This window comes from Sturnus vulgaris, chromosome 24 (assembly GCF_052056855.1).
Source record: "Sturnus vulgaris isolate bStuVul1 chromosome 24, bStuVul1.hap1, whole genome shotgun sequence".
NCBI lineage: Eukaryota > Metazoa > Chordata > Aves > Passeriformes > Sturnidae > Sturnus > Sturnus vulgaris.
The window spans coordinates 7,040,563-7,055,030 of NC_142266.1; the positions used below are offsets into that span (position 1 = coordinate 7,040,563).

Below are 14,468 nucleotides of genomic sequence, written 5' to 3' on the forward strand. Positions count from 1 at the left end.
TCTTCCCTCTCCCTTCCTCCCCCAAACATTTCCACCTCCTCCCCGAGGGATGGGCACGAACGGCTGGAAATCCTGTCTGGGCAAAGTCCGGCCTGGTGGGGTTGTTTTTTGAGCACGGTTTGCTTGAAGTCTCAGTTTTACAGGCTCTTGGGGTTAAAAAGCACTCCCCACCCAGCAGAGCAGTGACCTTGAGGGTGAGCAAAGCACCCAGATGGGGGCAGTTAGTCTTACAGATCACCTACACACACCTCCCTTCACCTCCCTTCACCTCACACACACCTCCCTCCACCCTTCACACACCTCCCTTCACCCTTCACACACCTGCCTGTCTGTGTTTTGGCCCTGATTAAATAACAGCATCCCCTATTTTCGTTTAAAAAGCTGAACTGTGCTGGATTTGAAGGTTTTAGCCCCAGAATGAGCTACCTGCCTGTGTGCACTGGGCCCTGCTTTGTGGGACAGGTGAGCTGGGAGGGCTGAGCTGCTCTGGGGTGTGTGATGAGCCTCACCCCATCCCAGCTCTGTCAGTGCTGCAGCTGCTGCAGCTGGGGGAGCAGGGCCAGAGCCTGCACCTGCAGCAGAGCCTGCACCTGCAGCAGAGCCTGCATCCTGCCACCAGCCCCTCCTCAGGGACAAGCACGGGCAGGCACCAGGCCAGCCATAAACCAGCAGAGTCCAGGCACCACCCCAAGCCCAACCTGTGGCTTTGTTCTTTCCCCGTTTCCTGCTCAGCCCTGATCCCACAGCAGAGCCCCGAGCCTGCTCTGGCAGCTCCTGGCTCTGGGAGCACGGTGGGAGCAGCAGTCCCTGCCCTTTGGAGGTGCAGAGCTCCCTCAGGGCTCCCAGGACCCTGGGGCTCCTCGGTCCTCAGGGGGGTCGTGGCTGGTGACAGCTGAGAAAAAAGAGAAAAGGCAGTGCCAGGAACCCCAGGGAAGCTGGGGAGGGATTTTGGGAGGAAGGAGTGGCTGGGAGAACGGGGCCATGGCTGTGGCCTGACCCCAGGGAGGAGGTGAACGCCCTGGCCGTGTTTGTGAACCCTGGCTGATCCCAGAGCTGCCCCTGGACTTCGGCTCCTGGGCCAGCGGAACAGAAGGTGTTTCACTGCTGGCCTTGTCCCCTGCAAACATCCCTGGCCACCACTTTCCCCAGGCCAACTGGAACTGGGAGCACCCTTCTGCTTCCCCCAGGATAAACCCTGCTGGCTCCAGGCTCGAGGGTTGAGGAATGCAAAGCCCCACCTCAGTCTGGGTCACGGAGCGTGGCCTCGTCCTTGTGCCCACGGCAGGGAAAGGCTGAGCACCACCAGGAGTGCTGGGACCAAACCATGCACACACATCAAAAACACATCAAAAACACATCAAAAACATCCCTGCCGTGATGCCTGAGCCCCAGCAGAGCGGGGAGGGACAGGGACAGGTCACCAAGCTCCTGTTGCCTTTCCTTACCTGTGCCAGCTCACCTGGAGCAGGGACAGGGACAGGTCACCAAGGTCCGTTTGCCTTTCCTTACCTGTGCCAGCTCACCTGCAGATGCTGTTTCAGTGCTGCCACCAGCCGGAGGGCAGAGCCCAGAGCTCTCACCTGCCCAGGGCTCCTCCTGTAAAAGCCTTTGCAGGCACAGCAGGCTCTGCAGAGAGCTTTCCTAAGAATAATGTTTTCCTCAGTCGTTTGGGGTTTTTTCCTTAACAGCAGCTCCTGGTTTAGCTTTTATTAATGAATATTGCAGCTCAGAGCATTTGGGAAATATCCCAGACTCCAGGACTGCTTTGGGAAGAGCAATGGAACTGCAAAAGGCCAAGGAAGGGAACAGGAGCAGCGAGTATTGGATGTTTCTGTGTAGTTTTAGGAGAAGCCTGAGCTGCTCTGTTACTGCAAGGGCCAGGCTGTGAGGAATTGGGGTCCATCCATCTGCTTCCTCATGCCTAAGCCACACTGAAATAAATAATTCAGCAGGTCAGGGTGTGGATGTGGAGAGGAATTTCTTTAACATTCCCTGCAGAGCTCCTGAGTTTCCCTAACTCCATCCCAGGGAACTGTGGGCAGGACAGGGATCCCTCTGAGGACCCTCTGGAGACTCTCCTGGCAAAACCAAGCCCAATAAAACCAAACAAACAATATGTTCAGGAAAAGCCAGGTGCTGAGTCAGGCTCCTAGAAGGAAGCACCTGTGGCCAGGTAAAGGGAGGTCTCCACTTGGGCAACTCAGTCAGACCCCTCACAGAACACTCAGCACTAATGCTCAGAGCAAAAACCACCCCAGCAAGACCAAGACAGCTCCATCCACAGCAAACAACTTCGTGCAGACAAAAACCCCGGGGATTCATCCCGTGTGAGCAAGGAAAGCCAGGCAGCAAACAAAGGGAGCTCCTGAACAGCACGGGGCTGACAGCCCCCACCCAGCTGCTCTGAGGGCTGCAGACACAAAAACATCCCCAGAGACCCTGCCCAGCCAAGAGAAGGCAGCATTTACCTGTGCATGGCTCTGAAATCCTCCCAGCAAACACATCCAGGTCTGTGCACCAGAGGGAAACCCCCCAGGCCACCTGCCAGGAATGGAGCCCTGCAGGTTATCCTGGGATCTGCTCTGAAATTGGGGAGTGCAGAACTGGTCCTTCAAGTCCCAGGGTCAGAGGCTGGGCCTCCCTCCCTGAGCTGATCCTGCACAGCAAACCCCACCTTTGCTGCCACGAGCTGGTGACATCACAGGGACAAGGTGGAAATTCTGCCCCTCAGGCTCAGCTTTTCCAGAGCTCAGCTCCAGCATCACCGCCCAGGGAAGGTCCAGGTTTCTCAAACACTTCCCCAGAGGCTCCCCCTGGAGCTACCAAATGGATGAAAATGTCTTTCTCCATCTGGGGCAGCAGGAATCAAACCCCACCCCAGGATCCCCAAGCTGAAGGAAACAGGAATGTAAAAGTCACAGCACAGGTAAAGAGCACAACTTTTACTTTATAAAAAAGACCAAACCAGAACATTTAAGACCAATGAGTGCAAAAGAATCCCATAAGACACCACAGGTGAACCAGCTTCAGGGACCATCGAGCTGACAGTCTTCCTTAGTGAGTTTTTGGGGGGCTTGGGGGTTTTTTTTGCTAGTTTAATCCACACACACTCACTCTTCACACCCAGACTAGACACTAAAAATGTGTTTTTGCTCGTTGCAAGTCCAGCTCACCCCTTGTCTCCAAAGCACAGCCCACAGAGCCGTGTCAGTGTGACCCAAGTGACACCTCAGCACAGCTTGGAGGAAACTTGTCCAAATCACAAAGTACAAACCCAGGAGAAGCAGGAGCCAAGCGGGTCCCTCAGGACAGGCAGCACTGGGAAGGAGGTGACCTCACACAGCTCCCCTGGGAGTCCCAGCCTGGCCTTGCTTCAAGTCTTTGCCTTGTATAAACTCCACTTCTCATAAACCAACAGCTTTAAACACAAAGCAAGGAGTGGGAGCCAAATCCAAGGCTCAGTCTCTTCCCTTTATCTTCGAAATATCTCTGTCAGTGTCTCCAGGTGTGGTCTCAGTAATGCCCCTGATTTCTGGAAGCACACTCTGAAAAAAGCCAGTGGTTTACAAAACCAGGCTCTAACAGCGACTGGAACTGGAATTTCAAAGGGTTTTGGCCTTTTAAAGAAGCCTGAGAGCTTGTGAGAGGAATTAAATCCTTCCTTCCTGCCCAAACCTCTGAAGAGCAATCACAGGCTATAAAATAAAGGCACATTTCAGTTCAATTAAGGCACATTTCAGTCCAACTGAGGCACAAAACCATGGTCCACACCAAAACCTGGGGCCTACTTGGGCTTCCCTCTCCCCAAAATCCAGTGGGTGTGTTTATCCTGTGGCTGGTGAATTCAATGAAGTGTTTTCTGCTCTTGTCCAAGGGCATCCAAATCTCCAAACAAGTCCCACGGCTCGCTGTGTTTACTCTGTGACAAACAACCAAGTGGCAACAGCACAGATGCAGCTTCCTCCTGCTGCAGCCCTCAAGGGCACCTGGCACCGTGCCCTGGGGACAGCAGTGCCCATCTCCTGCTTCCCCCTGCCTGCTGGAGGTGCTGGCTGCCAGCAGTGCCTCCCAAACCCTCTGCAGACACTCTCAGGGGCCTCTCCTTTTGAAGAAAAGCACGTGGAAGGGATTTTGTAGCAGAACACTCAAACAGTTCTGAACCACAAGAAGTTAGGGGTGAGCCAAGTGCTCCCCTCACCTGCACAGGGCCACTCCAGGCTGTCCCAGGAGGGCTGGGCAGAGCAGGGAGGGAGAGCTGCTGGCAGGCAGGTCCCAGTGTGTGCTCCCCAGGATTCCCAGCAGGCTGGCAGAGCTGATCCCCGTGGATCCCCCAGCGAGGCCACAAATTAAATGAACCTCACAAGGCAACAGGAGGTGACACCAAGGGCCAGCAGGGAAAGGCAGATCTGGCTACTGAAAACACCGTGGGTAGAAAACTTTGGGGTTGTGGGACCAACACAGGCACTTTAAATAGAGATTTGGGTCCTTCCAGGGCAGGAGCTCAGCCTGCACCTCAACATCAGCACCAGCACAGACACCACAGTCATTCCCTACCCAAGTTCACTTGGGCAGTGCCAGGAAGCAGGAACTGCACCACAGGGAAAGGCTGAGCCACTGAGGCTGCTGGAGCTAAATGGGATTTACAGGATCACAGACGCACAAGACATCTGCTACTTCCTTGTCCATCTTCTCCTCCCTGGGCACACATTCCACCTCCCAAGTTCATCAGATTTGCAGTTTCCTTGATTGTCCAAAAAAACCAAAACATCCAGTGAGATTCAGACAGCAGGAGGCATCTGGCTTCAGTAAGGATCAAGGTAGACTGGGAAAAAAAAAAATCAAATGTGGCACAGCACAGTCCACATGGCAAGAGCAGAGCCCTGGAATGCCTCCCTGCTGCTCAGGTCCTTTAACAGTACACCTGGAGCAGAGGAGCCCCAGACGAGTCAGTCTCTGTGTCCTGGAAAGAGGAATCTCTGCTGGCTGGAGAGCCTTGGGGAGGAAAGAGAACAGACATTAGGGCAAGCACAGCCTGGCAGTGGGCAAGGAGCTGCCACAAAAGGCTTTGTGTACCATGAGGGAGGAGAAAGGCACACAAGCCATGGCAGGGAACAGCCCTGTCCCAGGACAGAGCTGCTGTGCAGGAGGAGACTTGTCCTTCTAGCCCTGGGCTGCTCTTCGGGAGATCAGAGCTGGGGGCAGCCTGCCACTCCTGCCTGCTTCCCTTCTGCACAGTTCCTTTTGCTCCAGTCTCACCCAGCTGTGACCTCTGGCAGTCACACCCCAAAAACAGCCCCAAACTTTGCCAAAGAGAGACTGGAAGCTCCCAGGTCAGGTCCTGTGTGAGGACAGGGATTGGCACTCCTGGGTTTCACCCTTTTCAGAAAGATCCACCAACCCAGGGAGTGTCTGAGCTCCATCACTCCCAAATCCCAGGAGCACTGGGGGGAGCCTGAGGAGGCTCAGCCTCTGAGGAGGATGAGGACATGGAGCAGGGGAGGCTCAGGGCCTCCCCAGGGGTGTTACCTGCACTGCTGTGCCTCCTCATGTTCCTGGCCATCACATCTGCCGGCGTCTCCTCCGAAATCTGCACGGCCAGCTCTGCAATGAGAACCAGGAGGAGCTGAGACAGTGAGGGATGATGGAAAGGGTGACTCAGCACAGAGGATCCTGGCAGGGAGCAGCCTCAGGGAACAGGAGAGGCTCTGATTCCTCCCATTGCTTCCTCCACTGTCCAGGCAGTCTGAGCTGGGTGTCCTTAAATGCCAGGAGCAGCTTCTGCTAATCTGGGAAGCACAACACCCACACAGTTCCTCTGCTACTTCTGGATATCTCCTTGCCCCCCACACTTGGCTTTTCAAGGTTTTTCTAGAACAAACTCTGCTAGTACCTGCTCTGGAGCTCAGACACGTGAGGCTGCTCCCACAAGGAGGAAGGAGCAGGAGGCTCTGGTGCTGAGAACAGCCCTTCCTGTGCAGGGAAATTCACTGTGTGGGGAAGGTCTGGGCTGGAGGACACACTGCCACTGCAGCCTAAGGCTGGCACCAGCCAGGCACACATGGGACACAGCCAGCTGAGTAACTGGACATCCTCTGGCACAAGCAGCTCGTCTGGTCCTACCAGTTCAGTTTGACTCATGGATTTTCTGCCTCCCTTAGATGAGCACAGGCAGCAGCAGCACAAACACATCTATTGCTCAGCACAAACCTCATGGGCAAGGAAAGACAGGCTGGAGGAAGCCACAGCACAGGGAGGGTGAGAAGCAGAGCTCTCCATGAGGACCCCGGTCACACAGCAGGGGAACAAACCCCCCTGGGGACAGAGCAGCTTCCAGCCCCACATCTCCGTGCCCCTGACAACACAACCCTCCTGCAGCTCCCAGGGACCCCCCAGGGACCCCCCGGGACCCCCGTACCGTCCTGGCTGATGACCATGGACTCCAGCATGGTCTCGTTGCCGCTGTCGGGGGCGTTGCCCCTGCTGCTCCTCTCCTCGTGGCTCGGGGTGCAGATGTGGGGCCGGACCCGGCTCTTGCGGGTGCTGATGCGGATGATGCCCCTCACCAGCCTGCACTCGGCGTCCTGCTCGTCCAGGTTGTAGTCCTGGGTGATGCTGTTGATGAGGTCCGAGATCTTGTTGGTCTTCTCCAGGAAGACGGTGTCCGAGGTGCACTTGGCCAGCTCGTCGATCTGGTGGACGCTGAAGAGCTCCGTGAGCTTCTTGAAGATGAGCACGTCGATCTGCCTGCTGGACATGGAGCCGTTCAGCTCGCTGATGTCCACGTCCGACTCGTGGAAGGAGTAATACTCCTCTGAGCTCCTGTGGCTGCTGGGCAGAGGGGGCTTCTCCATGCTGTTCCTGAAGGGCTTCTCCAGCAGCTCCTTGCAGCAGGAGTCAGACTCCAGGTGGTGGTTGGGGCTCCTGTTTGGATAGACAGGGATGCCCTTCAGCTTCACGTCTGGGTAGCTGAAACTGCTGCCCGTGCTGGACTTTTTGATCTGGTTCCCGTTCTTCTCAGCAGGAGAGGTGTTGGTGGGGCTGTTGGGGAGTCTCCCGTTGTAGTCTCCGTTCTTCCCCTCATCCGTGGAGGTCTCAGCAGGCCCCGGGTAGGGAATGCAGACACTGCAGTCCTGGAAGCAGCCCCCACACGTCACTATGCAACAGAAAACAGCCTTGTACGTGTTCCAGGCCTGAGACAGGGAGGAGCAGCAGAGGCTCTGCTCCGGGGGAGCCTCGGCAGTGCCCGAGATGAAGGTGATGGTCTCTGCCTCCCGGCCGTTGGAGTCCTTGAGCTCGGCCTTGCGGCCCTTCCTGTCCCGCTGGGCGCGGCCGCCTTTGCTGTCGGGCGTGGAGCCACTGAGCACCTCCAGGCTGACATCGCTGTCCCCGGCTGCCCCAGCCCTGAGCGGCTCCTGGCACGGCTGTCCCCGCTGCCCAGCGCTGCCCAGCTCGGGGGGCAGGCGGCTCCTCCTGCCCAGCATGGCTCGGGCACCTGCAGCACAGGGAGGGCTCAGATCAGAGCAGTGCACCCAGCCCGGCCACAGAGTCCCCAGGGCAGCATTTCCACGGCCCACGGGGACATCTCACATCAGCACTCGCTCTGGTGGGTTTGGTTTGCCAATTTGAAGGTTTTTTTTTGTTGTGAGATAGGATTAGGAGGAAGGCAAAACAGGTTTAACTTTAAATGGTATAAAGAAAAGCTTTAACTAGAAACTATTAGAAAAAATCCCAAACCTCAGAATAAAACTTTTAGAATACTCCTCCTCCCCTCACACATTTCTTGTCTAGTACAAGAGAGACTGTCCAGATAAAAATTTCAGAAAATCTTTACAAACCACCACACTCGTGCTGTTTTCCCTCAGAGCCCAGGCTCCAGGGCTCTCCCACCACCCAAGCCCTGCTGCTTCCTTCGGGCAGCTGCTCAGACCAGAAGGGAGATGCTTTACAGGGGCTATTTTCAGACATCAAAACCCCTGTAACCTTCAGAAGAGTTTCCCCCACGCAGCTGGAAGAGGAGGCAGCTCCAGAGCAATAAAGGAGCAGCACAGCTGGAGGTGGAGCCACTGAAGGGCTCCAAAGGGAAAGTATCTTTTTTTTACCAACTTCCCTTTGTCTTGCATTCCTCAGGATTAGGCTGGGCCCTGACAGCACTCATCCATTTCCAAACACATCGTGCCCAGGAGGAGATGACAAGCAATCCATCATTATGCAAGCTGCCAATTCCAGCTCCACGTTATTTGCTGCTATTTCAATTTGGAGGATTTAGCAATGACAGCATTACCAACACTAATGATTTTTGCCAGTCATGCTAAGGTCGGGTGATGTCAAATGATTCCCCATGAAAACCTGATGTCTTCATCTGGATTAAGGAAAGGATCTTGCCAAAAAGTGACAAGCATGTGAATGCTCCCTATTTTTAATCTTTTTGTTATTTTTGTTATTAAAGCTCAGCACGGGGCGATGTGAGGGAAGTCAGGTCAGGGCTGTCACTCCACTCCTACTGCTCTGCCTTTTTCCCAGGCTGTGGTGGGTCCCAAAATTCTCCATGGTTTCCAGGCTTCTTGGCTAACACTGCTTTCACCTCCAAGAGATCCTTTTAAATACTAATTAGGGTAATTAATAAGCAGTGAGAGCACAGCCATAGTTTAAGTGTTTTAGGGCTGTCCCTGTTGCTTTGCTATAGACTTTCTATAGGGCACCTCAAGCATGAATAAATAAATCTGCCAGACTTTGTTAGAGCCCTGCCTCTATTTCCCTGGTTTTTAAACCAACAGTCACATTTTCCCCACAAAGGAACAGGCCCAGACTGAAAGCCAGGCAGTTACAGCACACCACTGCTTTCCAGGAATATTCTGGCACTGTTACCTTATGAAAATTCATCCCAGGAGCTCCCTTTGCACATTCCTGGGCAATATGCAAAATAAAAAGCCCCAGATGCTCCAATTTCAGTGCTGAGCAGGCAGAGCTCCCTCACCTCAGCATCACTGCAGAGTTTTGATTCTTTCACTTCAGAAAAAGTTGAGATTTTTCCCCTCAACTTCCTCATTTTTGTAATGTAGTTCAAAATTTAAAAACAGACTGAAAAAAACATGACAAATGGAAACATTTGTCCTGAACTAGGAACTGCTCACTGGGATATTTCTTTTCACTCTAAGACTTCACTGAGAGACCAAGCATCTGCACTGGACAGCAACACTCCTTTATATAACAACAGACAATATTCTGAAATTTCAGAGCATCTGGGACAGAGAAGAGCATTATCTCAGCTCTGAGGAAAAGAGCTGAGGCACAGGTGTCAGAGACACCTCTGGGCTCGCCCACTCCCATCACAGCTCACATTTCTGGGACCTTTGGACCACAAAAGTTCCTCAGGAGCACAGGCAGGACACAGCTCCTCGATCCAGCAGCTTCCCCAGGATAGGAACAGACTGAACCAAAAACCCTCAGCCAGAAATGAATGCTCAGACCAAAATGCACATCCAGGTGCTACTCACACGATGGCTGGGAGCTTCCTCTGCTCTCACACAGGCACTGGGAGTGACTGGAGATCCCTCTAGAGAGCCTCAGCATCTGCTCCAGAGCAGCCAGGAAGGATCCACAGAGGGTTTGCAGGACTCGGGGTTAGCCAGGGTCTAAGATCTTCATTGTTCAGAGGGAGGGATTTCCTTGGAAAGTTTAAAACAAGCCCAGTTAAGTTGTGAATCTCCTGAACAATGTCACATCCACTTGCCCATAACCACACTGCTGGTGTTGCTGGCAGCCAGGGAACATCTCCTAAGCTCAGGAGACAGGAGTCACACACTGACACAGCTTCTCTGAACTCTGTGGAAGCACCCACAGCTGGGAAGTGTCCTAAGGAGCCTGGCCAGGAGCTGGAAGTCGCCTGTTAAGCTCCTGTTCCCACCTGCTCTGCTGGCAGGGGCAGGGATGGAGGTGCTGACCCAGAGCAAATGTGGGTCCAGCATCCTCCCTGTGCATCCCTGGCATCCAGCAGCTTCTCTGGCTCAGCTTTTTGGGATATAAACAACCAAGGAACTGCCTCTTGCCAAACGCTCCCCTGTGCCCCAAACACCCACCCTGCTCCAGCACGGGGCAGGCAAACAGAGTTTGACTCTCTTCCCTCCCAAATAAAAGGAAAGGAAAAGGAAAAGGGGAGATCCAGCTGGGCACCAAACAGAGCCCCCTCTGCCTACCTTGAGCCCCCACCATGTCCTCCAGACAGGGGATTTTTGGGGAAAGAAGCTGGCAGCAGGAACAGCAGGGAACAGAACCATCCCAGCCCGTCCTGCACAGGCTCCCACCGCGCCCCCTCCTCGTTTTCCAGCCCCGGGAACCAGAACCGAGCCCAGGGAGACCCGAAGGCCCCGGGAAAGCTCCGAGAGCCACCAGGGCCAGCGCGGGGCAGAGCCCGGAGCTCCGGGAAGGGGACAGGGACAGGGTGAGGGGACACGGACACGGACACGGTGCGGGGACACGGACACGGGCGGTGGCGGGGCCGGGGTGTCCCCAGCCGGGGCTCACCGGGGTCCCTGTGCCGGGGGGGAAGGCACCGTGTCCGGGGCAGCCCGGGGGCCGAGGGGATCCCGGTGTGGGGGTGACGGACGTGCCCTCCCTCTCTCTCTCCCTCCCTCCCTGCCGGTCGCGGCCTGCGGCTGCCCCCGGGCCGAGCCGGGAAGCGCCGGCGGGGTCGGGGTGGGAGCCGGGCCCGGGGCTGATGGCGGGGCCGATGCCGGGGTCGGGGTCAGGGCCTGGGCCGGGTTAGGGTCGGGTCGGGCCCGGCCGGGCCGGGCTCTCGTTACCTGCCAGCCGGGAGCGCGTCCGGCCCCGCCTCACCTGGGCCAGGTGCGCCACGTGACCCGGACGGGCCGCGCCGAGGGACAGCAGAGCGCGGCGGGCGAAGCCGCTCCTGCCACGGCGGGCACCGAGCGGGAACGGACCGGGACACACCCGGGAACGGAAAGGGACAGACCGGGGACAGACCCGGGAACAGACCCGGGACAGACCCGGGCATGGACCGGGAACAGATCCGAGAACAAACCCGGGAATGACCGGGAACAGATCCCTGACACAGATCCCGGCCACAAAACCTCTCCTGGCTCTGTCCCGTGGAGCCCGGCACTGCCAGGACGAGCTGAGCAGCGCAGCGTGGCCCTCTGAGCCCAGCACCGCTGGGCACTGAATTCTGCCCGTGCCCCATGGCCTGCCCGCTGAGCTGCCACCATGTCCCAAACCCCGCTGCATCCCTGGGTCCGGAATGGTGGCACAGGGAGCTGGGTCAGCCCAGGAGTCCTGGGGCTTAAACCTGAAATCCTGATGCAGGATTCCTTCCCTAAAACTGTGCCAGGATGAAAGAGCAGCGCCTGATAACTGGGACACCCGGGAAAAAACCAGGGGAGGGGCTGGGCGAGATGGCACCCACATTAATTATTGCTGCCGGTAATAAGGCTTCGCCTTTCTGGAGCACATCCCAGCGCGGGGCTTTGCAGAGATGAGGCCACTGCACATCCCTCGGCTCTGTCCTCCTGCATCCCTAATCCCGTGTCCCGGGGGAGTCCCGGGGGCTGCGCTGGCCGCAGGACGCAGAGCGGGGTCACATCCCGGTGTCCCCTCCCGGTGTCCCCTCCCGGTGTCCCCTCCCGGTGCTCGGTGCCCCGGCAGAGGAGCACTCTCAGGGAATGGAGAACAAAAGGAGAACAAAGCTCTCACCGCGCCTTTGCATCACCGGGGTTTATTCTGAGCGCTGCTAATTGCAGCCTCCTCTGCTAAATCATTAATAGCTCCACAGCCCGAGCAGAAATCTTGCAGTGCCAGAGGGTTTTGGGGACTCAGGCTATGCCTTACCTCGGGCCAGGGGCATTTCTTGTCTTTTTCTACTATCGGCACCTACCAGCCCCTGCCTGCTCACTGCTGGGACGTGCTGGGACAGCCTGGAGACACGGGGGGCTCACCCTCACTGCCCAGTATCCCCAGCTCACCTTCTTGTTTCTTAAACTCGTGTCCAGGCACAGCTACTCCCCCTCTCCATGTCCTTTTCTCACCCTGGAGCAGGGACTGGAGCTGGGAAGGCGTCAAGCAGTGCAGACATGGGGGGTGACCCAAAAAAGCAATGATTTTCTGAGCAGGTAAGGACGGAGCAGGAGCCTCCTGAGCTCCCTCCAACCTCTGCGATTCCGCGGTTTCATTTTGGGGGAAAGGGGGAAGCTCAGGGCAGGACACACCCGGCCCTTTCCCTTTTTGGGGGTACCCTTGGGGGGCCGGGTTCCACCGAATCAGAGCAAAAAAATGAGAGAGGAGGATGCTCTGTTTAATTCCTGCCTGTCCCCACAGATTTTTTGGGCTGGAGGCAGAGGAAGCATGAGAAGAGTTTTAACCCCACGGTGGAGCAGCACCCCTCAACTTCCACCGCCCATTTTAGAGCAGCGTTTGTATCAGACAGACGAAGATCTCTCAAACCGGACTTCAGCTTCCCCTCAGCCTGGGGAGCTTCAGGGAATGTTGGAGCCGTGCTCCGACCCCAACGGGGGCGGGGGGGATGCGGTGGCAGCCGGGGGAAGGGACGAGCCGGCAGCGGGGGCCGGAGCAGTGACGCAGCAGCCGCTGACGCTGCTCCGGTGCCTGGCAGACGTGTGGCAGCCTGGCAGGAGCAGGAATATGATGCAAAGCACAGGAGATGGGGGTTTTTTTCCTCCTAAGGTAAGGAAAGCAGAAATGTCACCAGCCCCGTGGGCGACATCCATTGAAGGCCTGGATGTGGCTCTGCCTTAAACAGATTTAAGCTCGGTTCTTGTTTTTGGCTTCGGCTTTTATTCCAGTCTGGGGGTGGGATGAAACCTTGACACCTGGTTTCTGTCATCTCTGCTGCTCCGATGTGAGACCCACGCAACCACACGAAGATGCCATTCCAAGAGGAGGAACCCCAAAAACCAGGCCCTGGGGCGAGCAAGGTGGCAGCGGCCCCTCCCGTGGCAGCCCCCTCCCCTGGCAGCCCCCTCCCCTGGCAGCCCCCTCCCCGCTTTATTAAAGCCGTGTCAGTGACAGTGACGTGGCAGCGACGCTGCTGTGACAGCCGCACATCCAAGGACACCCCTGAGCCCGGGACACCCCGCACGGCCCCGCCCGGCCCAGCCCTTCCCAGTGACCCCAGTGACCTTCTCAGCTTGCCCTGGCTCCCACCCGCCCCTCCAAACGAGGGCAGTTTTCCAGCGCCACAAACGCCACCGGGGCGATGCCGTACCGAGCCCGGGATGCCATCAGTGCCGGCACCGGTACCGTACCGGGCCCGGTGTAGGATGGAGCCCATAGCGGTGCCGTACCGGGCCGTGCCCAGTGCAGTACCAGCCCATACCGAGCCCCGGGCTGTGCCATCCCGGTCGGGGCTCGCGTGTCTCCCACCCCCTTGCCCCGTGCCGGAGCCGCCCCCGTCGGGGCCGAGCCGCCGCCGCCAGCGCCGCCCCCGGGCTATAAATCCCCGCCGCATCCTCCGCCGCCGCTCCGCTCCCATGGCTGCAGCAGCGGCGGCACCGGCACCTCCCAGCCCCAGCCCCAGCGGCGGCGACGCGCAGCGCCCGTCCCGCGGCGGCCCCGGTGGTCCCGGTGGTCCCGGTGGTCCCGGTGACAGCAAGAGCGGCGGTCCCGGTGCGGTGGAGCTGGCGGCGGCGCGGCGGAGGCTCGTGGCGGCCGAGGGGCGGCGGCGGGCGGCGGCCGAGCTGGAGGGGCGGGTGCGGCAGGTTCACTGCGCTCTGCTGCACGCCGAGCTGCGCCTGGCAGCCCGTGCCGAGACCCTGGGCCGCCTCGGGGCCGGCGTGGCTCAGGCTCAGCTCGCCCTGGCGGCCCAGAGCCAGCGGCTGCAGAAGGGGCTGCGCCGCCGCCCGCGGCCCCGGCCCGGAGCGCTGCTGGCGGCCGCCCGTGCCCTCCGCAGCTGCGTGCCCTGGGCAACTGCGCGGAGCCGCGGGGCCACCGCGGGCACCCCCGTGCGCCGCCTGCCCGCTGCATCCCGCGGCTCCGCGTAGGGACAGCGGCGGGGCTGGGGGTGTCGGGGAGGGGCTGGAGGGGTCTGGGGTACTCGAGGGGGTTTGATGGGTGGGGACCCAGGGAGTTCTGAAAGTTGGGGACACTTTGGTGGGTCTGGGGGACCCTGCAGGATCTGGGGAACCTCGTGGTGGGGGGGTCCTTCAGAGGGTTTTGGGAAGCCTAAATGGTGGGGACGCGGGAGCTTTGGGGAGCTACAGGGGTCTGGGGTACTTGAGGGGGTTTGATCCGTGGGGAGCCAGGGGGTTTGGGGGCTCTGAAAGTGGAGGGACACCTTGTGGGGCTCAATGATGGAAGTGTGCTGTGGGGGGGTCCCAGCAGGGCCTGGGGTCGTTCAGGGAGTCCTGGGGACTCTGATGGGATGGGGCCTGGTGGGTTTGGGGGTCCTGGGGTCGGGGGCACCTTGGTGAGTGTGAGGGGCCTCGGGGACCCTGCAGGAT

General features: G+C 58.1%; 2 protein-coding genes across 2 annotated transcripts; one reads left to right on the forward strand and one right to left on the reverse strand.

Annotated features, from left to right (window-relative positions):
• Nucleotides 1-2,927: 2,927 nt before the first annotated feature.
• Nucleotides 2,928-10,843, reverse strand: KDF1 (keratinocyte differentiation factor 1). The gene is made up of 5 exons (XM_088178257.1): nucleotides 10,800-10,843; nucleotides 9,495-9,665; nucleotides 6,416-7,492; nucleotides 5,527-5,601; nucleotides 2,928-4,992 (listed from the first exon to the last, which is right to left on the reverse strand). Exons 2-5 carry the CDS (start codon nucleotides 9,568-9,570, stop codon nucleotides 4,910-4,912), a joined length of 1,311 nt encoding a protein of 436 aa, XP_088034383.1. The 5' UTR covers nucleotides 9,571-9,665; nucleotides 10,800-10,843; the 3' UTR covers nucleotides 2,928-4,909.
• Nucleotides 10,844-13,499: 2,656 nt separating this feature from the next.
• On the forward strand, nucleotides 13,500-14,009 carry TRNP1 (TMF1 regulated nuclear protein 1). Its single transcript, XM_014890515.2, has one exon. It carries the CDS (start codon nucleotides 13,500-13,502, stop codon nucleotides 14,007-14,009), a length of 510 nt encoding a protein of 169 aa, XP_014746001.2.
• The last annotated feature ends 459 nt before the right edge of the window (nucleotides 14,010-14,468 follow it).

Coding starts and splice junctions, on each gene's coding strand:
- KDF1 (XM_088178257.1), bottom strand. CDS start 9,570: ATGCTGAGGCTCTCTAGAGGGATCTCCAGTCACTCCCAGTGCCTGTGT. Junction 7,493..9,494: donor AGGAAGCTCCCAGCCATCGT/GTGAGTAGCACC, acceptor CCTGTGCTGCAG/GTGCCCGAGCCATGCTGGGC. Junction 4,993..5,526: donor GAGGAGGCACAGCAGTGCAG/GTAACACCCCTG, acceptor TTCCTCCCCAAG/GCTCTCCAGCCAGCAGAGAT.
- TRNP1 (XM_014890515.2), top strand. CDS start 13,500: ATGGCTGCAGCAGCGGCGGCACCGGCACCTCCCAGCCCCAGCCCCAGC.